The following is a 22208-nucleotide window of genomic DNA, read 5'->3' on the forward strand; positions in this document are numbered from 1 at the left end:
AAACGCTACTCCTCCTTCAGTTTTGGTCTGATTTCAATATAACTTGGCGCACAAGTAGACTACACTAAGATACATGATTTAGTGCATTTGATTCTGATTTTGATGAATGGTGTTGCCATGGTTACAAAAAATAAAAAAATATGTGAAATACTTTTAAAACCCTTCTCCTCCCACAGTAATTATCTGATTTTATTAAAAATTTATACACAAGGAAATGAACTTAATGCTACTTTTCAATTTTTATTTCGATAAATGGTGGTGCCTTACTAACAAAAGTATTATTATAAGTGTGAAATTTGTTTAAAGTGCTACTTCTCTTAAAGGTCTGATCTGATTTGAATAAGACTTCTAACATAAGTAAACAAAATATAATAAGTTGAAATATTACGTATCTCTAAATTTTTTTCAATTATGAATCCAATTGTCGTGAAACCTATAAAATTTAACGATAAATGAAATTTAGTCGGGTTCGATGTTCACAAAAATTTGCATACAGTCGCCATATTGTACGATAGACAGCGTGGTCAGAAGTTGCAGGTTTCATTTACTCTCTTTTAGAAATTTGAGGGATATAAACAGTCTTTGATAATACCTTCTCTTGTGCTATTAAAAGGTATTTATTGTATGGTATGTTTTATTTTACGTTTTATTGCTTTGATGTATGCAATATTCTATGCGTGTTGAACAAGGGCTTGATCTTGTGTAAAATTTACTTGTATAATATTAAAAAAAAATACCAGTGACAGAAACAACACAAGCGAACACCTATGCTTGAACGGTGACGAGTTGTTACGTCCCAAATACGTGTTCGACCTGAGTGGTTTTGCGCAACTTGTATTCGTGACAGTCATGCAAGATTCTTGAGGAAAACAAAAGGGGCACGACTCGAGGTCAGTCTAGAACCGTAACGAATTTAGACCGATGATATATAAATATATATATCCAAGTATGATTACAATGTGACATTGGAAGTAGTGCTTGTACTATCAAAGTCTTTACACAGTTCATGCATCAGCATGTATGCATTCACAGATATGTTTATTTGGTGCAATTAAATAATGGTAGATTCAAAGAGTTTAAAAAGGAAGTACAGTTGTTTTACCAGAAACGAATATTTGCCAGTATCGAATATTTTTTAATCTAATTATTCTTCATAAACATATTGACAGGTTTAAAAATTTCTTAATAGGTAAATACAATAAAAGGATGAATATTCTATCCCTGTGTTGTGTCTATGTAACATATGCATGATTATTTTTCACACTATTTACAATCTGAAACAATGTCCCAGATTTGAGCACGTGCAAGTGCAAGTCAGAGAAAACGAAAGTGTGTTAACAAATGCATCTAAATCAAACTTTTCAGTGTGTTGTTGATCCAGATTATGTTATCAATATCTAGGATAAATGTAACAAGTTTAAATATTAAATTGAACAATAATTGACTTTTAAATGAAATTATAAGATCCAAACTAACCACATGTTGTTTTGCTATAGTTTCGAATCATGAATTTTTGAAATTTGAAAAATGTCGTTTTACGGGATGCAAGAACATGAAAAGCTCAGAAAAGTGAAAGTACTACCAAAATAAATTACAAGCAAAGATATTCCATGAAAATTATGTCTCTGAGATGATTGATTTAATTTTATTAAAACATATCACGAAAAGTTTATCATAAAATGCAAAATTTTTCATACTGTTTAGATTTAGAAAAAAAAATCATTTAAATCAACAAGTTATGTTAATATACTTTACGTAGAATTTTCTTGAAGGCATATTTCAACAATTATTTAGACCTGTCGATTTTATTTATTGGGTCAGCAATAGGAAAGGGTTCTTGATTCGATACTGAAAAATCAATTCGAAACTAGGAAAATGGGGGATGTTGTAATTGACATCTCTGTGTCTGTACCATTCATATTTTGGGAATTTTGGTACCACATATTTGAAAAGCATAGAAATACAATTTAAATAACAACCAAGAACATTTAGAACTTCAACCATGTAGGCTGCGTGCAAGACATAACAACTAACCGATTCGTTACTGGTAAAACGACTGTGTATCTTCTTTCTCTCTGCAAATTTTGGAAGTATTCAGTATTATTTTTACAAAGAGAATATAATGAGAATATGAGAAGAAATGTGATACACTGTATACTTTGTTATTGTTATTTAATCAAAAACCACATTATACAGCAGTAGTGTACACATGTTTCTTCGGTACAAGCTGTATCGTTGACTACAATAAATCATTGTTTAAAGTCACTTGGTCTGATTTGCAGGCATAGTTTCTTAAGCAATATATATATAATGTACTTAAAATATGCATTTAAATAAATCATTTGACTGTTTTTTTTTCCAGTTAACAACATTTATAAGAGAAATCTTCATTCTAAAACCAAGTTGTCAGAACAAACACATTATAGGTATTTAAAATGGGTAGGAGCACATGACTTCCAAAAGCTAAACAAACAATTTGTGAGAAACATGAAATTACTGTTTAACATAATTGTATCATTTTCTGAGTTGCAGTTGGGCCATGGCGTTTCCCAATACGGTCTTTTTTCCAGTTAGGTTTCTTTTTTTTATTGTCGGAGTCAAACATTTTTGATCTCCAAGCATTTGTTTGACTTCCATCGTGCTATTTGTGTACAAAGCAACTGCACTTGTGCAAGGTTTGGATTAATTCTATTTTTTTTGTTTTTTCTGTGTGTGACCCAACAAAAATTACTTTTCAAAATGTAATATATTAAAATCTTCTTTAAAAAAAAAAACAATTTTGAGAATATAATTTTACGAAAGAGGAAAATTTTCAACAGGGAATCGTTTTTTACAAACCACCAGTATTTTTTTTACCATAGCAACCAGACCAAGCGTCTTTAAAAATGTAGTATTATAAAATTTATGTATAATAAAATTTATATGGATGGTTTGAATTTTTATTCTTATGTGGGCCTATTGTCTGTGTTTAGACAAGCTGTGTTTGCGATTCCTTTATAATATATGTTATTTTTCAGACAGAGGTATAATTAAATGGGTGCCTTACAGTCATCTGTCTAGGTAGAAAAAGCTGTGTCTCAGGACAGGCCCTCACCTCACTTACACACACACACACATATATATATATATATATATATATATATATATATATATATACACACACACATATACAGGGTTGTCCCTAAAAATTTAAGTAGCTGGGGAAATTCAAAAAGTAGAAGGGGGTCTGGGATTCCTCTCCTAACTTGAGGTTGAGGAAGAATACTAGAGTAACGGGGATAATCTCATTATAGGCTGGGAAATTCCCTGGCCCCCGGGTCTTAGGGACAGCCCTGATATATATATATATATATATATATATATATATATATATATATATATATATATATATATATAGATATAGATATATATATATATATATATATATAGATAGATAGATAGATAGATAGATAGATAATGAGGTTTGACTATATATATATATATATATATATATATATATATATATATATATATATATATATATATATATATAGTCAAACCTCGTTATCTCGAACTTTATGGGACCAAGAAAATACAAGAATACTTTGAGATATCCAGGGTAAAATACTTAAGAAATAAGTGCTTTGGGCTTCAAAATCACTTCGACATATCTATGATATGGTATTCGAGATATTCGTATTCGAGATACTGAAGTTAGAATTAGATTAGATTAGAATTATCTGCCTCTGTTTATTTTGCTACATTGTAAATACACAGAACATATTCTATTGTTTTACTTCAACATGGTTGGTAGAACAATGTAATTTTACTAATAGAACATTCTATCTACTGTCTGTCTAGTTATTAATCTGAAAGTATACAAGTAAGTGTTTTGAATGCTGTAGATCTCAAAACTTACCTGCGGAACTTGTAGCTCTCTGTTTGAGAAAATTTGGAAAGAAAAACTAGACAGCTATATTACCGAGCATTGTTAAAAAAACTTCCATTTATCATGTTTACGGCATTGCTTTTTGTCTCTGGCTTCGGATGTTATTGCTTGTATTTTATGCGTTTTCCTACTTTAAGCATGGTATTCATTATTTAGCTTTATATTTTACCTCTATTCCAGACACTTAATTTACCTTTTAAGTTCATGATTTTCCTGTAAGGTATAATACAGTGACAAGATTTCTACAAAATTCAGATTCTCAAGAATTTGCTGTTAAAGAAAGTGCAAGTGAACCATGATATCAGACTTTTGATTTTATGTCTTGCTTTGCTGTACCGTCTCACAACCTAAGTGTTTTCAATCTACTCCTCAAAAAACTTTGGACAATGGCTATTCTGCTATCAAAAGTTGAGATAGCATTTGAATTCTATGCACATAGGTTACATCATAGACTAAAATAAAAGACAGTTGTTTATATTGAACTAATTAAGAACTATGCAAGGCAGGAGCAATTGATGATTATTTAAACAATATATCTGCAATATACGAGGGGCATTTGAAAAGTTCTGAATATTAGTTTGAAAAAGTGTCAACTGTTTAATAGAAGTTTAGTTAGTTTGTGATATCACTGAAAACACCAGGAGTTGTAATGTCACAAAAATTCCATGTAAAATCTCTTGATCAACCATCCACTCGCAATTTATTGTTCTTGCGACGATTTGACGTTAAAGAAGCATTCTGCAACAATGAGTACTTGAGAAAAATAAGGAATCTACAGGATCTTGAAAATACATGGAATTTCATGTTCTTTATAATGTAGATTCAGTGTTGAAAAACTTGGAACTCTTTAGGCTCTGGATGGGACAGAAAAAGACATCTATAAAGTGACAAAGTGACCTTGAAAAAAAATTTCTAGACATTTTTTGTAATAAATAGCAACAATTCGCCGAGTTAATATGCAAGCATCTCATATTATTAACATTCAGTTTAGTTGAAATTATGACCATGAGTGCATCTATGCTCAAAGTTTTACATAAATGAATAAGGGTAAAGTATTTTAAGAATCTTGAGAAGAGCAAGGGTACAATTTTTATGCTCTTGCTTTTAAAGGGAAGAGGAGGCAGAGTTTTGTTTTACATATTGATTCCTCTGCCCAGGTTGAAAAATTTGTCCACCCTACAATTTTGTCATGGAGAGTCATTGGAAGCTCATACTTACACAAAAATTGTTTATGACCTTAGGATGTGTCCTGACCTTGAATAAAGGTAATTCCTGCAAGTTTAAGGTCACTGGCAGAAAAGTATAAAAACTTGTCTGGGATTTAGTTTTGTAAAGGAGAATCATTGGAAGCTCGTACTTGTTGCAAAGATTGTTTATGACCTGAGAGTGTGTCAAACTAGGGTTTTCAATTCGGTTCTAAATCAGAATCGATTAATCGGCAGTATTGATTGACTCTAATCAACTGATAATCAGACTCTAAATTTTATATAAAATGTGGAAGCTTAATTTTATAATAATACAAGTAAAAGTGTATTATACAGATTACAATTCTAAATCCAGTATGCAGTTTGAGTATCATTTTCAGTATTAATACATATTTTTTGCATGATTAAGATTAACTTGACCTGGGTAAAAAAAAATCCAAGTGCTGACAGAGTCTTAATCAACATGTTCACTTTAAATATGGAATTAAATTTTAAACTGTTTATTTGACAGTATATTGTCCATATGAAATGGAAAGTGATTTTTCCCGCAAACACTGATAACCAATATAATTTATTTATACAAGCAGTTTAGTTGTACTTATCGGTAAGGAAACCAGTTTTTCATATTAAATTCAGATTTTCAGTATGTTAAAATGGTGAATGACAATACTTAGAAGATATATATGGAAATAATACATTGATAACAAAAGCTTCTTTTTTTTTTAAATAAAAGTGAGAAAACAATAAAAAGATAAGTGCTGTATTATCTGGATTATAATGGATTGTTAAATCTCAAATCGATTATCTAAAATGACAGCGTTTCTGATTGATGATCGATTATAAATCAGTCATTGTGAAAAAATAGTCATAACCTTGATGCAAGGTCATTGTGGCAAAGTTCAAGGTCACAGGTAGAAAAAGTGTAAAATTCAGGTCTAAAATTTTCTAATGGAGAAAATTGGATGTCCACATTTCACTAAAAGATTACTTGTGAACAAATGGATGTGTTCTTTTTTTAACCAAGGTAATTTTGGCAAGTTCAGGGTCTCATTTACGAAATTTGAAGTCGCCCACATGGCACAATGGTCAAAACGTTTGTTCTTGAGTCGCAGAATAAGGAGTTGATCCTTACGTCGCAGGTTTGAATCCCACTGCGGGATGTGGAGACAATCCGGATGAGACCGTATAAACCATGGTCATGTGCTGCATTAGGTGCTGGCATGAAAAAGATCCCTCACTGCTCAGTGGCCCTGAGTGCCGAGTGTAGATCTAAGTTTGAAGCCCTCCACCAGCAAGTGATGGTGTTGCCATATGAGTGAAAAATTCTCAAGAGGAGTAATAAACAACAAACAAACAAAATTTGAATGGGCCATAAAAACAATTATAAGGAGGGTATTATTTTGTAAGCTCCCTCACAGTACCTGTAATTTATTATGTGCTTTATGTGCCTTAGGTTATTGTGGTTTTAGGTTATTGTTATTTTGTTATTGTTTACAATTTTCTTAGATGCCAAGAAAGGGGAAAGCATCCCAAAGAGCCAGAGATATGGCTAAAACAAGATGGGTAGCAGAGACTCTATCAAAGGACGGTAAGCATTCTATTTCAGGTGAAGATCCTTTAAATGCCTTGAAGTTGGTACCTCTTCAAGGAAGTCTGCCTATCCCTGAGAGGGGTAACATACCAATGTCTGACTCGCTGTCGTGCGTTTGTACACCAGCGAGTGTACCTTCACCAGTGTGTGAAGCAGGGCAGGCGCCACTAACTGACTCGCCGCGATGCGTTTGTACACCAGCGAGTGTACCATCACTGTCAGAAGTGGGTGATGCAGTTAGTAAGACAAATCAGAAAAGGTGCAAGATTCAAAATGAGGAAAATATAGAGAACAAAAATGAGAAAGAAATACATGAGATCAAAATAAAAAAATTGGAAAACAAAAAAAAGGAAATGGGTGAGAACAGAACAGAGAAGACACATGATGATAAAAGCCAGGAAATGTACCCCCATACAAGGAATATTCAACTAGAGGCTGGAGTAGAAAAAAGAAAGGAAAGGAAAACAGGTGAGGGTATTGACACTGGAATGTTTTTATCTGTGCAAGGACACTTTCATCAAGGCTGTTCTGATCTTTTTGGATTTTCAAGTGGTAAACAATGTGTAGCTAATGCCTTATCAAGCATAATTTTTTCCAAGGTAAAAATTCAAAATGTTTGGTCATCATCAGACATTGATAGGATTTTGACAACTGGGAATGAACTGTATGGTTATCTGCAAGCAAGTTCAACTGTGCAGAATGAATATTTATTAATAAATGAACTACCAAGTGAGATAGAAGTTTATGACAAGTGCTTCTCTATGCAGATCTTTGAATCACATGTTGGTTTGATTGGAAATGATAAACAGTCAGAAATTGATGGTGAAACATATGGCATTTCAATTCTAGAAGCATTGCAGAAGTCTTTTGAAGTGGCAGAATGTTCCTTTGTTTGCTTTGGAGGAAACACCTTTTCTGTCATGAAAGTTGGAAAACGATACTTTCTTTTTGATTCCCATGCACGAGATCATAAAGGTTTACTTGATGCCAATGGAAAAAGTACATTGATTGGAATAGAGACATTGGAGGGTGTGGCACAACATTGTTTGAATTTGGCATTATCTCTCTCTGTTGACCAGAACTCTCAGTTTGAAATAACTCCAGTAAATATTACTGAATCAGGTACAGATGCCCTACAAGTAATGGGGGAAATTTCGTCTGATGGAACAGCAGAACATATAAAAAATGACAGTCTTCTTGACAGGTATTTTGATGATCAAGAATGTAGACAGAAAGGCATGATCAAAAAGAAAGAGGAAGGAAAGATCAATACTTCTAGAAAAGAGTACATAAAAAATTACATGAAAAACTGGAGGAATAAAGAACATGCTAGAAATATTGAGAAAGTAAGAGACAAAGTAGCAAAGCAAGAGAGAAGATTAGAAACCGAAAAAAGAAACATAGAGAGAGAGAGAGACAAAGTGGCAAGACAAGAAAAAAGGTTAGACAATGAAAGAAGAAAAATTGAGAGAGGAAGAGAAAGAAGAGCAAGGCAAGTAAAACGATTAGACAAAGATGCTAGAAACATTGAGAAAGAAAGGGACAAAACAGCAAGGCAAGTAAAACGATTAGATAAGAAGATTAGAAACATTGAAAAAGAAAAGGACAAAACAGCTAAACAAACAAAACGATTAGATGAAGAGACAAGAAACTTTGAAAAGGAAAGGGACAAAACAGCAAGACAAGCAAAACGATTAGACAAGGAGATTAGAAACATTGAGAAAGAAAGGGACAAAACAGCAAGACAAGCAAAACGATTAGACAAGGAGATTAGAAACATTGAGAAAGAAAGGGACAAAACAGGAAGACAAGCAAAACGATTAGATGAAGAGACAAGAAACATTGAGAAAGAAAGGGACAAAACATCAAGGCAAGCAAAACGATTAGATGAAGAGACAAGAAACATTGAAAAGGAAAGGGACAAAACAGCAAGACAAGCAAAACGGTTAGATGAAGAGACAAGAAACATTGAGAAAGATAAGGACAAAACAGCAAGGCAAGCGAAACGATTAGACAAAGAGATTAGAAATGTTGAGAAAGAAAGGGACAAAGCAGCAAAGCAAAGAAAGAGGAATAACCCAATATTTAGACTTTCTGAGAAAGAAAAAGGGAGAATTGCTAAGCAAAAAGAAAGGAAGAATATAGATGTAATGAAGAATGAACGTGACAGAGATGTTAAAAGAAAACGAAAGAGTAGGGAAGATTCTACATTTCTTGAATTGGAACGCATTAGAAAATCTGTGAAAAGAAATAATGTGGATTATCGTGTGAAAGAAAAATTCAGAGAAAAGAGTGCTAAAGCCCATAAAAGGAAAGATCCACATTTCTGTAGGATAGAAAAGATTGCCAGAAAATGCAGAAAGTATGGTTCAACACTGTCAGAAGCAATATCAGTGTTTAACAAAAGAACAGAAGAAGGGCCATTATATGTATGCACTTGCTGTCAGCAGACTTGGTTTTCTCATTCAGTTGTTGATAGCAGCTTTCTTAAAAAAGATTTACCACCTGAAGATGTTGCAAAATTCCTCAGCAAATATATATCAGTTGGTGGAAAAGAATGGATATGCTTAACATGTAAGAAATCAATACAAGATAGGAAAATGCCAAAGTTGTCAATAGCAAACAATGTACAGTTTCCTCCCAAATCAGAAGAACTTGAACTTCATCAGTTAGAAGAACGCCTCATAGCTTTACGGATTCCATTTATGCAAATAAGGGAGTTGCCTAGAGGTAGACAATTATCTATCAAAGGAAATGTTGTTAATGTTCCAGTAGATATCCAACCAACTGTAAATTCTTTACCAAGACAGTTTAACAATGACATTACAGTTCCAGTCCGCTTAAAGAGGAGACTAAGTTACAAAACTTGTGATTTTGTGGAAAATGTGAGACCACAGCATGTAATCATTGCATTACACTGGTTGATGAGAAATAGCCAAATGTACAAAGATGCAAATATTCATATAGATGAGGACTGGGAAGCCAGAATAACTGCTGATAGCAGTGAAATCATTTCAGAATATTTCAACACAAGTACATCTGGGTGTACTGAAGGAAGGAATACAAACTTTGGTGTTACATCAGATGTGTTAGAAGAAAGTACTTTTGAAGAAATTGATGAAAGAGAAGGACACTCTGGCAGCTGTGACACATTACTGGATGATGCAAATCCTGTTCAAGATCAGGTATATACATTTGCTCCAGGAGAAGGACAGACACCATTGAGTTTGTACACAGATAAGGATGCAGAATTCTTGTCTTTTCCAACCATTTACTGTGGTCAGAGGATGGCTTCAAATGATGATCGTGAAGTTAAAGTTCATTACAGTGATCTTGTGAAATGGGAACTAAGAAACATTGACAGACGTGCAGCAAATAGTGTGCCAAATTTATTTTTCAAAATGAAGAAAATTCAAATGAAGCAGATATCGGACAAAGTCAATCTTGTATTGAGAAGATGCAAGGGCACAGAGAAGAAATTAACAGCTGGTGATGTTCTCAATCAGGAAGTACTTGACAAGATAACAAGATTAGATGAAGGATATTACATTTTTAGAACTTTGAGAAACAGTCCTCCCTATCTAGAGGCAAAAAAGAAGGAGTTGTTTGCCATGATTAGACAACTGGGATTACCAACTTGGTTTTCATCTTTATCAGCAGCAGATACAAGATGGCCTGAGTTGCTCAAAACTCTTGCTCAACTTAATCTCAAGAAATCACTTACTGATGAGGAAATAGACAAAATGACATGGGCTGAAAAAACTGACCTGGTGCAAAAAGATCCGGTGACATGTGTTCGTTTTTTTGATCATAGAGTACATGTGTTTATCAATACAGTTTTGAAGAGTGAGCATCATCCTGTTGGGGAACTGATAGACTTTTTTTATCGTGTTGAATTTCAACACAGAGGATCACCTCACATTCATATGCTCATGTGGATAAAAGATGCTCCAAAATTTAAGGAAGATCCAGTTACTCACATTGCAAAATTCATAGATAAGTATGTATCTTGCTCTGCAAATTGTGATGATGAAATTGCACCACTTATAGAATTACAAATTCACAAACATTCCAGAACTTGCAGGAAAAAAGGAAAAGACATTTGTCGATTTGGATTTCCTCAGCCTCCTATGGATTCAACTTTGATCTTGGAACCTTTATCAGCAGATGACTCAGATGCAATGACGTACAAAGAAATTTTTACGAAGGTGAAGAAAGAATTAGCAGATATGAAAGAAGGGAAAAAAATTTCTTTCAGTGAATTTTTACAATCACTGAACCTGGAGAAAGAAGATTACATAAAGTCAGTTAGAAGTTCCATTGATAGACCACAGCTTTTTCTGAAGAGAAACCCTTGTGAAATAAGAGTGAATCCTTACATGAAAAATGTTTTGTCAGCATGGCGAGCTAATCATGATTTGCAGTTTGTCCTAGACCCATATGCATGTGCCATGTACATTGTGTCCTACATTAGCAAGTCTCAACGTGGTATGAGTAATCTGCTTGATCAAGCATGTAAGGAAGCAAGGGAAGGAAATATGGATTTGAAAAAACAGGTTCGACACATGGGAAACAAGTTCTTGAATGCAGTTGAAATCAGTGCACAAGAAGCTGCATACTTAAATTTACAATTACCTTTGACAAAAAGTTCAAGAGATGTTGTGTTCATAAATACTTCACCTCCAGAAGAAAGAACCTTCTTGTTAAAAAGTAAATCTGCTTTAGAAGAATTGCCAGAGAATTCCACAGACATTCATGCAAGCAGTATAATCAAGCGTTATTCACAGAGACCAAGGCAGCTTGAAAACTGGTGTTTAGCAGATTATGCCGCTGAACTAGAAATTATATACCCAAAAGAATTTAAAGAAAATGAGGAGTTCCAAGAGCAAAATGATGATACTGAAGATGAACAAGAATTGAAAGACTTGGAAGATGAAGAAATGGATTCAGAATTGATTAGAATTGTTATGAAAAATGGCATCATTATTAGACAAAGGAAGAAGGCAAAATGCATCCGTTATGTCAACTACTCCATCAAAATTGATTCTGAAAATCATTTTAGAGAAAGAATTTTACTCTTCCATCCATGGAGAAAGGAACAAATTGACATTAAAGGAAACTCAACTTATGAAGAAAAATACAATCAACTGAAGAGTTTTATAGCTGCTAAAGTTAAGAAGTACGAACGCAATGCAGAGGAGCTGGAAAAGGCACAGAGACAAGCTGAAGAGGTTGATGTACAATTTGATAGAGTAGCACCTAGCACAGAACAAACTGAAGAAGAGGACTTGGATGAAGGGAGTAGGGAAAGTGAAGCATTTGTGTATTTTGACCCTAAGCGTCCATTAAATCACCAGACCTATGACATAGGAATGGATCTTGGATTACCATGTAGTTCTAACAATGATGATCAAACTCATCAGTACAAGATGACCAATGAGCAGTATTTCCAGTTAGTTAGCAAGTTAAACAAAAAGCAAATGGAGTTTTTTACTCATGTGCTTCATTGGATTAAAACTAAAAAAGAACCACTTAGAGTTTTCCTAACTGGTGGTGCAGGAGTTGGAAAGTCTGTTGTTGTAAGAGCTTTGTATGAGGCACTCACAAGACACTATTGCTCTACTGAAGGTGAAAATCCAGATGACTGTAAAGTTTTACTTTGTGCTCCAACAGGAAAAGCCGCATTCAATATAAAGGGACAGACGATACATTCAGCATTCAAAATTCCTGCAAGTCAAGGATTTAACTGCAAGCCACTTGATAGTGAATCCTTGAACACCCTTAGAACAATGTACAAATATTTGTCAACGGTCATCATTGACGAGGTTTCAATGGTTGGAAATTCACAGTTGAATTGTGTGCACGAGCGTTTAAAGCAGATTAAAGGCAGTAAAGAATACTTTGGAGGTATCAATGTCATTTTAATTGGGGATCTTTTCCAGTTAAAGCCAGTCATGGATGGATGGGTTTTTGATGACTTGAAGAAAAACTTTGGACCATTGGCAACTAACCTATGGCGGGACTTGTTCACAATGCATGAACTTACGGAAATAATGAGACAGAAAGATGATGTTCATTTTGCTGAGTTACTTAACCGTTTAAGAGAAGGAAATCAAACTGAAGCTGATATACAGACATTGAAGCAGCGCTGCGTAGATGAGTCACAACCAGTATATCCCAGAGATGCTCCACGATTGTATACAAGAAATGAAAGTGTGAATGCCTACAACAACCAAGTGTTTCTGCTAGCTGATGGTGAAAAGGTTAATATACCAGCTCATGATTCTGTAGTGGGTAGGGAAAATTTATTACAGCACTTGAATTTGCCAGATGACTCCTCTAAAACAGCTGGATTGGCCAAAAATGTTCCCATAGCACTTCGTCTGCAATATGAAATCACTGCTAACTTATGTGTGGAGGATGGGCTGACAAATGGTACATCATGTAAGGTGGAGTACATAGAGAGGAGACAAGAAAGCACTGAAAGACCAAGTATAATTTGGGTTTCTTTTGATGACAGAAATACTGGAAAATTATGGAGATATCAGTATAGACATCTGTTTGGGCCTGAAGTAGATAAGTCTTGGACACCAATATTTGACGTGAGAAGAAGCTTTCAGTACCTGCGACACACTGTTGTACGTATACAATTTCCATTGCGACTTTCTGCAGCCAAGACTATACACAAATCTCAGGGGGACACAATGGTTCAAGCTGTAATTAATCTTGATATGAATCCAAAATTTACATTGCCACACATTCACTATGTTGCACTAAGTAGGGTAACAAAGATTACAGGACTTCATATTTTGAGTTTAAATGAAAACAAAATTTGTGCGTCTGAGAAGGTGAAAAAAGAAATGTGTAGACTACGCACAGAAGCAACTTTACAGTTATGTTTCAAGCCAATAGATTCGACAAACAACCAGACCATAAACATTGCGTTTCAGAATGTGAGATCACTGCATGCCCATTTTGCCAGTTTCAAGACTGAGCCAAATCTTCAACAGTGTCATATCATAGGAGTGGCGGAAACTTGGTTGACAGCATCAGATGAAAATGAAGACTATGAATTGGAGAATTACAACATGTTCAGGTTGGATTTTGCATTGAATCGGCAATGTGGCAGACCCCATAGAGGAATTATTACATACATAAGAAATGACTGTCAAATCAATAATCATGTTAGCCACTCAGACAAAGACATAGAATGGCAGTACAGTGAAATAAAGTTCAAAAATGAGAGTTATCAAGTTGTTGTGCTGTATAGAAGTCCAAGTTCTACTGTTGAAAGAGCAAAAAACAACTTTATCAACAAATTGTCTAAAGTAGTAAAGAATCATCAGAATATAATCATTATTGGGGATTTCAATATAGATCTATGTAATGGAGGCTCTTCAGTGGCAACATACATGTCTGAAGCTTTCAGTTGTAAACAAATTGTGTCGAAGACAACCCATTCTTCTGGATCATTGATAGACCATATTTACACAAACATGACATGTAATAGTATCACTGATGTCATTGAAAGTGTTTATTCTGACCACAAAATAATATATACATCTTTAGCTAGAGATTTTTGAAGGAACATCTTGGAGGAAAAAAAAGGGTTCATTTTATATTTTTATTAATGCATTGAAGCCAATGCCTCTTCAATGATGTCTGCCTATCCCAGAGAGGGGTAACATACCAATGTCTGACTCGCCGTGTGCGTTTGTACACCAGCGAGTGTACCTTCACAAGTGTGTGAAGCAGGGCAGGCGCCACTACCTGACTCGCTGCGTGCGTTTGTACACCAGAGAGTGTACCATCACTAAGTTGGTGATGCAGGTGGTTTTGAAAGTCATTCTCATAAGGTGTTGTTCACTTAAAGTGCATTTATCCCTCAGTATTTATTTCCCACTGAATTTTTTTTTGTTTCCCTGGTACAGTATTGTTAATATTATCTTAAATTACAAGTATAAATATTACATCTGTAAGATAGCTATTGAAAAAAAACTATCTTTGATATTCTGTTCTTCCTATGTTATTTGTGATACATAATATGACTATATTCATAATATGAATTTGGGTGTCCACAAGTGCATAAATCTCTGCTTATATATTTTATATATGTATGACTCAACTATATGTATATCATGCTTTTGATGAAAATATGAAGTCCCTTATGCTTAAAATCATAAGGAATGTTTATATGTAAGAATAATTTTTAAGTATTGTGCTGAGGGATACACATTAAGTGATATTTGTTTTAAAATGTGATATTAGCTCCCAAAGATATGTATAATTACTGTACTTGCTAATTTCAATTATTGTAATGGCTTGATCATAATAACAGAGTTGTGCATGCTTGTAAATATTTTAACTAGTACTAATGAACCTTTCTGAAAAGGTTTATGCAATATGTTTTGTTTTGATCTGATTTTCTTTTTTTTTTGGGGGGGGGGGGGGGTCCTCATTGTTATTTTCATGGTTCAAAAACTGATATAACTGTGAATATACATTATATGATATGCATTAGTACATAAAACTGTGAAAGACATATGTACTGGTTTTTTATGTGACATACTTGCAGGAATATAGACAATAATTTTTGCTCCAAATAATATGCTTAGGTCCTTATTACATTTATCATGTTAATATGTTATAAATGAATAAGCTTGTGTATATGCTGTATATTCCGAGCATCTTGTTGACAATTCTTGATACTTACTGAGACAATATTGAATGTATGTATCCATGCGCTGATGTACACTTAAAATAATTATTGTTGAAATACGACATTAATTAAAGCTGACCAATATTTGAATTCATATAATTATATTCATAATTGTTGAAATTATATGACAATATCAATATTGCATTTTATGACATACACATTTGTATCCCTCTTAGTTAATCTTCTTGATTATTTTATATCACACTCTTAACTTTTTTTTTTTTTTTTTAAAAAAAGGTGTATTAATGCTTATAGCAATGTGGTGTAGATTTGAATTAAGTATATTTGAAATATTTCATGTAACAATTTTTAAAATTTCAATTAATTTGGTAACCAATTTATGGATTAATACTACAAGATACTGCACAAACATTTTAGTAAGTCAAAAGACATTATATATGTTACTTGATTTAATTTTATATTGTACTAGTTAAATACAATAATAATTATTTTTTGATACTTTATATGCTTTTTATTATGATTTTTAAAATCATGCAACACTAAGTGTTCCATCAAGGACAGATTGTGTTTTGATTTGTCAAACAATCCTTTGACTGCATTTCACACTTCTTTGAATTTCAAAATACTATTATGAAAGTAGTCTGTATTTTGAACATTTGACTATATATTATCATCAGTATATATAGATATTAAAAAAAATTGCATAACAAATTTATTGACAAATGAATATTATGAAAAAAGGATGTCACTGCATGACCATCATGTAAAGGGAGGTAAACCATCCTTCTTTAAAAAGAGTCATGCATTATTCATCAAGTATATACTATGATGATGAAATAAGTATTGAGAGGTGAGTATAATTGGAAGAAGGAGGTCACTGGCCAGCCCGTAAAGGGAGGTAAACCATTCTTCTTCACACATTTTCCATACACTATTCATCAAGTATATACTATGATGATGTACATGAGACTGTTTTCCAAACATATGAAAAACATGTATATATTAATCACAAAATACTTTGATAAGTACAATTTGAACATGGATTTGTATGTCAGATAATATTGAATATAAGAGCACATTTCAAATCATGATCTGTCCTGCTTCTGTGTCATGTAATTTACAGGATTGCACACAGTTTTCATATTGTAGTAGTGCACTAAATCAATTGATGTTAAGTGTATTATTGAAAGTTGAAAATTGAATGTATCATTCTTCAAAAACTATTTTGTCCCGTATTGTGTACAATTTGAGTTCATGACTATCAATCAGAGTTTGTGTAACAGTGAATTCTTTATATGCTTATAATGATTACAAAATTGATTTTTTTTATGAACTTTTTTTATAACCTAAAATCAGAATATATAAATTGAACAATATTCATTTTGTCCTTTGTCTTTTCTCATTGCAAGCTTGTGTACAGATTGTCTAAAGGACATGAAAAATAATCATGCTTTAAATGATGAGTTTAGTTAGATGGTTCAGTTGTTACTTCATAGCTATAGAGGTTACATTTAAATTATCACAATGACTATAGAATCATTTCATCTTGAACAAAAGGCAGGCAGAAAACTCATTAAGACTACTGGTACTTGTACTGGTATATGATCCACTGATTTGCATGAAGAACTGATAATTACATAGAATGTCGAACATATAAGTCCCCCCTCCCCCTCCCCTTTTATGCCTGTTTGATCAAACCAGTAGAGCTACAGTCTCGACAGAGACTTCTGGTTTATGAAAGCAACACAACTGACACTTTTGAATAAAAGCATAAAATGTTGTCGGAACATATCTATTAGAAAATAACATTTACTTGGATATTGGATTCACATTTAGATGCAAGCAATGAGGTAATTTTTTAGTGTTTAGTAATTTTATATATCGCACGGAGAAAACTGTTTCCATTTTGGAAAGTCATGGGTTTTTTTAAGAGTCGATAAGCGGCGGTACGATATGTAATTTGTTCTTAATAACCCTCTCCTTGACCTATTTATCTTTAAAAATCGCTGAAATTCCAAGTGTTGTCAAGTGTATCTACTCTACCGTGAAAATACAATATGTCGCCCACATTTAAAGGATTAAAATGCTTTTAAAGACTAAATAAAGCATGTACACAAGGTTTTTTTTTTTGTTTGTTTGTTTCTGTCCAAAATCAAGAAAGAATAATTGAGATGCAGTGACCTAACCAAGTTTTACGCATTTCCTAATAATTCTCATTTGTTTGCTAAATATTGGTAATTTTAAAATTAAATATAAATTAAATTAAATTAAATATAATACGTTAATTTTTGGAAGTTAGAATGTGTCGCAAGTGACCCTCTTTAAGTACCATAAGTTAACTTTATACTTTCCAACAATGTAAAGCCTTTCTTAGTAGTTCAAATAAATGACAAACACATTTAATGAAGCATTTAAAACAATTATTAGATAACATTTATTGCATATATGCATTGCTTTTAATGGATGTATTTTTGTCTGGTATTGACAAGTTTTTAGTTCTTTTTTCTGTAATATTCTTTCAAAAATGCATGATTGATTCGTAAGATTTTTGATATTTTTTTTTCTTAATGATGTCTGAATTAAAACAGTTTAACTTTTTCAGTGCTTTGAATGAGTATAATCCTAAAGCATCATCTCAATGGCATTCAGATGTTCATTCTATGATTGTGATAAAACTGTCCGCTAAAAAACACACATTGAAAGCTATCTCTCCCTTGATTTGTCCATCCTTTGTCTCTGTTTATGGTAACGCCATGATCGGGATCTAGCTGGCAAGTTCATCCAACGAGTTAAGACTAGCTTTCTTCTTTTTTCTCATTTTTTTTCCGCCACAGGAATTCTTCATGTGACGATGACGTGGACATGGTAAATCCTTAATGCAACAGTCAATAACAATACTGTTCTCATACAGAGAGGTTGAAAACTATCTCCAGATGAACAACAGCTGAAAAGGACATTAGAACTAAATTTACCTGTTTTGAATACTTGGTTACTTCTTTTTTTTCTACGTATAATTAAATTATTTTTCTAAAGATATTTTTTTTCTTTATAACTAAAAAAAAAACAAAACTTCTGGGGAAAAAGTGAAAAAAATCGATGGTAAGGATTTACTTTAGATAACGAGTTTACGTATATCACCTACACAGAGTTTTTCTTCCATGTTTTGAAAATTCGACTTTCAATTTTATGGCAATTATAATTTTTGGACAAGCATGACATATACATATTAGAACAAGTATGAAATATTAATAATTTTAACAGACATTGTATATAAATAATTTTAATCTTCAGTCTTCCCTTATGTAACATTTTATTCCAATTTGATCACTTTTGGCATTTCCTGAACATACCCAGAAATAATTTAAGGGTAATAATCCCTTTGTTACCATGAAAGAAGAAAAAAAAGATGAAAACAATGTTCTTAATAAAGTTTGTTAATGTTTCCCTCACCTGATCTCCAATGTGGGTTTTAACTTTATTTCTTTAGGTTGTGGTTTACCTATTAAAACTTTACTTTTTGTCTTCTTATAACACTGTTGATCTACAAATGATGATAGTAAGTATAAACCTGCACGGCAACATATTTCTTTGCCAATTACAGTATTCAAGAAGATAACAAGCTAGGAAGATTTTTTACATTTGTAAGCGTTCTCCGACGAATAATGAACTGGGCAAGGGTTTTCTGTGTCTGAACATGAATGTTCGAAATTAGGTTGAATCCTCATTCCTTCTTCATTGTATTCTGCACATTTTTCTATAGGGAAAAAAAAAAATACTTCATATGTTTAAAAGAAAATGTGATGCTATAATCACCTCTAAATAAAATACAATACAGCTGTTAACAAGATGAGTAAAAAAGATAAAGTTGAAGGCATGTGCCTATCGAGTTTAAAGAGAACATTAATAATTTAACTGAATATTGGAATATTTTTTTTCTTGCTGAAATGATTTGAATTAATAACACGAACAGCACCATATACAGTGTAATTGATCTTACATATGACATTGAATGAATATTATATCTATGACACAATGTTACATGTTATTTACATTCAATCAAAATGCTGAATTCCAAACTATACAGTGCCATATAAAATCTAAAATGTGCTGGACATTCTTGATACTTATACAACGCTTATTTAGATAAAAACTTTCTAACTAATAATGGGCTACTGTAACCGGAAATATGAAGAAGATGTACATAAAATAATTAAATTAACTTAAAAAAAAATCTGTTATTGCATCGTTACCTCATGAAACCGTCTACGCTGGAATAAATACCACGTTCAAGACGTATTTATTATGGATTGGAAATTTAATATAAAGGATTGGCACAGATTTCAGTTCAAAAGCCACATTAAAAGGGCCTTTGATTAACATTGATTTTGGAATATTTGATATCCAATTTGATTGCCTTAACAAAATTGTATCATGTATACCCCCCCCCCCCCTAAACTTATTATCAAATTAAGCAGTTATTCTACACCTAACTTTACCATAATCTCCGAAATATACATAGTGAAAAGGTGACATCAGATCAAATGCTACCTGCTATTATTTGGACCACATTAACTACATTGATTGATTCGCCCGCGTGGTGCAGTGGTTTGAGCGTTTGCTCTAGAGTCACGGAGTAAGGAGTTGATCCCTACGTCGCAGGTTCGAATCCACTGCGGGACGTGGAGACCGGTCCTTCGGATGAAACAGTATAAACCGAGCTTCCGTGTCGCAGTAGGTATTGGCATAAAAAAATCCCTCACTGCTCAATAGCCCTGAGTATTGAGTATAGATATAAATTTGCAGCACTCCACCGGCAATAGGTGATGTCTCCATATGAGTGAACAATTCTTGAGAAGGACGTTAAACAACAAACAAACTTTTTTGATTTTATCCTCATACTAAGGAGACAAAAACATGAGAAAAAATTACATGATCCGGAGAAGGGATTATGTATAAAGAACTTCTTAATCTTGATAATGATCATTTTGAACTTGATGAGATATTATGTAAAAGGAATTTCTTGATATGGATTCTTGATAAGGGATTATATAAAAAGAACGTCTTGCTCTAGATAAGGGATTTATATGACCATTTTAAGGAGCTTGAATTTCACAAAATGCTGTCTAGCATTTGTCCTAGTGTATTTATACATGTAATACCCAAGGACTTTCCAGTGAATTCGTTACATTTTTTGGAACTTTTGATTTTTTGTACTTACGCAGAACAATTCGTATTCTTGGGGCACAGACTTCCATGGTTTTGTTCCAGTTGGAATCAGGAAGGCAATGATAAACGAATTTCTCTGCTGTTGTACAAGATTGCTGAATTGATTCACAATTCATTTCGTCTTTTCTTCTATTCCATTCCTCTTGATTTTTTGGACATTGTGACACTTCATTAACTGTACGCTTAGATTCTGGGCAGATTCCATAGATGTTCTAAAATTGAATTAAGAATCTACTTTCAAAGCTGTTTGGCAAGAAGATTTTATTTATTTTCCAAGTCATGAATTGTATTTATTATGCAGTTATTCCTGACCATATTTTAGTATTTACAGATCTACATTGACATTAATATAAAATGTAAAACAAAGTATGATGAACTATTTACAATTTATTTCTCAAAAACACATATAGCAGGTACTCTTTTAAAATATTTCAGCAAAAGAAATATTTTACATACTTTCCCATGTCTTGTTTTTCCTACAGCAATATCAATAATTAAACCCCCTATTAAAACGCCGAACATAACTTCAGCTGAGCGGTACGGTGTACTATACATGATCCCGGTCGATAATCTGCAATGTCACATATTTAACTAAAATTTAAAGTAAGCAAATACAGAAGAACGTAAGCTCTTAGGTAGGTCAAATGCATTGTTATGTTTTCAGATATAATTATGTAGGACACGTGTCTTGTATTTTGTCTATGCATTTCCATCCCATTAAGCTTTCTTTACCCTGTCAATTAAATTTAAAAATGGAATGGTGTTAAGACTTGGCCCTTAGGAGGGAGGAGAGTCAATACCTACCTTACAGTACTGTTTATTATCACTTCTTAGATGAATGAACGACATTAGTCAATTCAGGAATTTGAGTTTCAATTTATATCCTTATTAAATAGAAAGTAGGCATTGGGAATTTCTGTGTTTTAAATCTACTCCCATGCAGACATAAATGTATAGATGCATAATACAATAGTAATTTTCAATTACATCCTCATTGTAATTTTAGCTCTGTTCTAAAATTAATGATCAGATTTGCAAACGATGTAAAATGTCTTTTGACCATAGGTCACATATTTGAAATTTATATAGATGTTTATAACAAAGATTGTTAAAGTTCTGTTAAAGTTCTCAAGTTGAAGAAAATCTCCAAAATTAGCATTTCATTTGCAACTATATGTACATATGGTTTGAAATATGTGTGCATGGTTTGAAAACTTTCCTTGTAAAATGAAAATGTGAATTCTATTTTGAAGATTAGGTTCTGTCACCAATATTTAAATATCACAGATGTTTTAAAAACGCAGTGTATGCTAATATGTAAAATTCTGTTCAGCTTAGGACTTGGAAAATTTGCTATTTATTGTTACTCAAATTTCCAAATTGGAAAAATGAGTTATTTTGTAAAAAAAAAAACTCCGGTAAGGCTAATATGTGATTAACTTTTAAACAGACACTTGTAATGAACAAATAACAATTACACACTCGAAGGATGCATGATCTTAAAAAAAGTATCATAATGTCAAATCCTACGGTAGCGTTAGAATTGTTTTGATCTGTTCTTTGTTTGTAAACATATTT

At 32.8% G+C, this 22208-nt stretch overlaps 1 protein-coding gene across 1 annotated transcript; it reads left to right on the top strand.

Moving 5' to 3' along the window:
- Positions 1–6678: 6678 nt before the first annotated feature.
- Positions 6679–14307, top strand: LOC133176258 (uncharacterized). The gene is made up of 2 exons (XM_061311406.1): positions 6679–6960; positions 7075–14307. Exons 1-2 carry the CDS (start codon positions 6679–6681, stop codon positions 14305–14307), a joined length of 7515 nt encoding a protein of 2504 aa, XP_061167390.1.
- Positions 14308–22208: the final 7901 nt, after the last annotated feature.

Source organism: Saccostrea echinata, unplaced genomic scaffold (assembly GCF_033153115.1).
Source record: "Saccostrea echinata isolate AGI-Se365-2 ecotype Australia unplaced genomic scaffold, CSIRO_AGI_Sech_v1 ptg000072l, whole genome shotgun sequence".
NCBI lineage: Eukaryota > Metazoa > Mollusca > Bivalvia > Ostreida > Ostreidae > Saccostrea > Saccostrea echinata.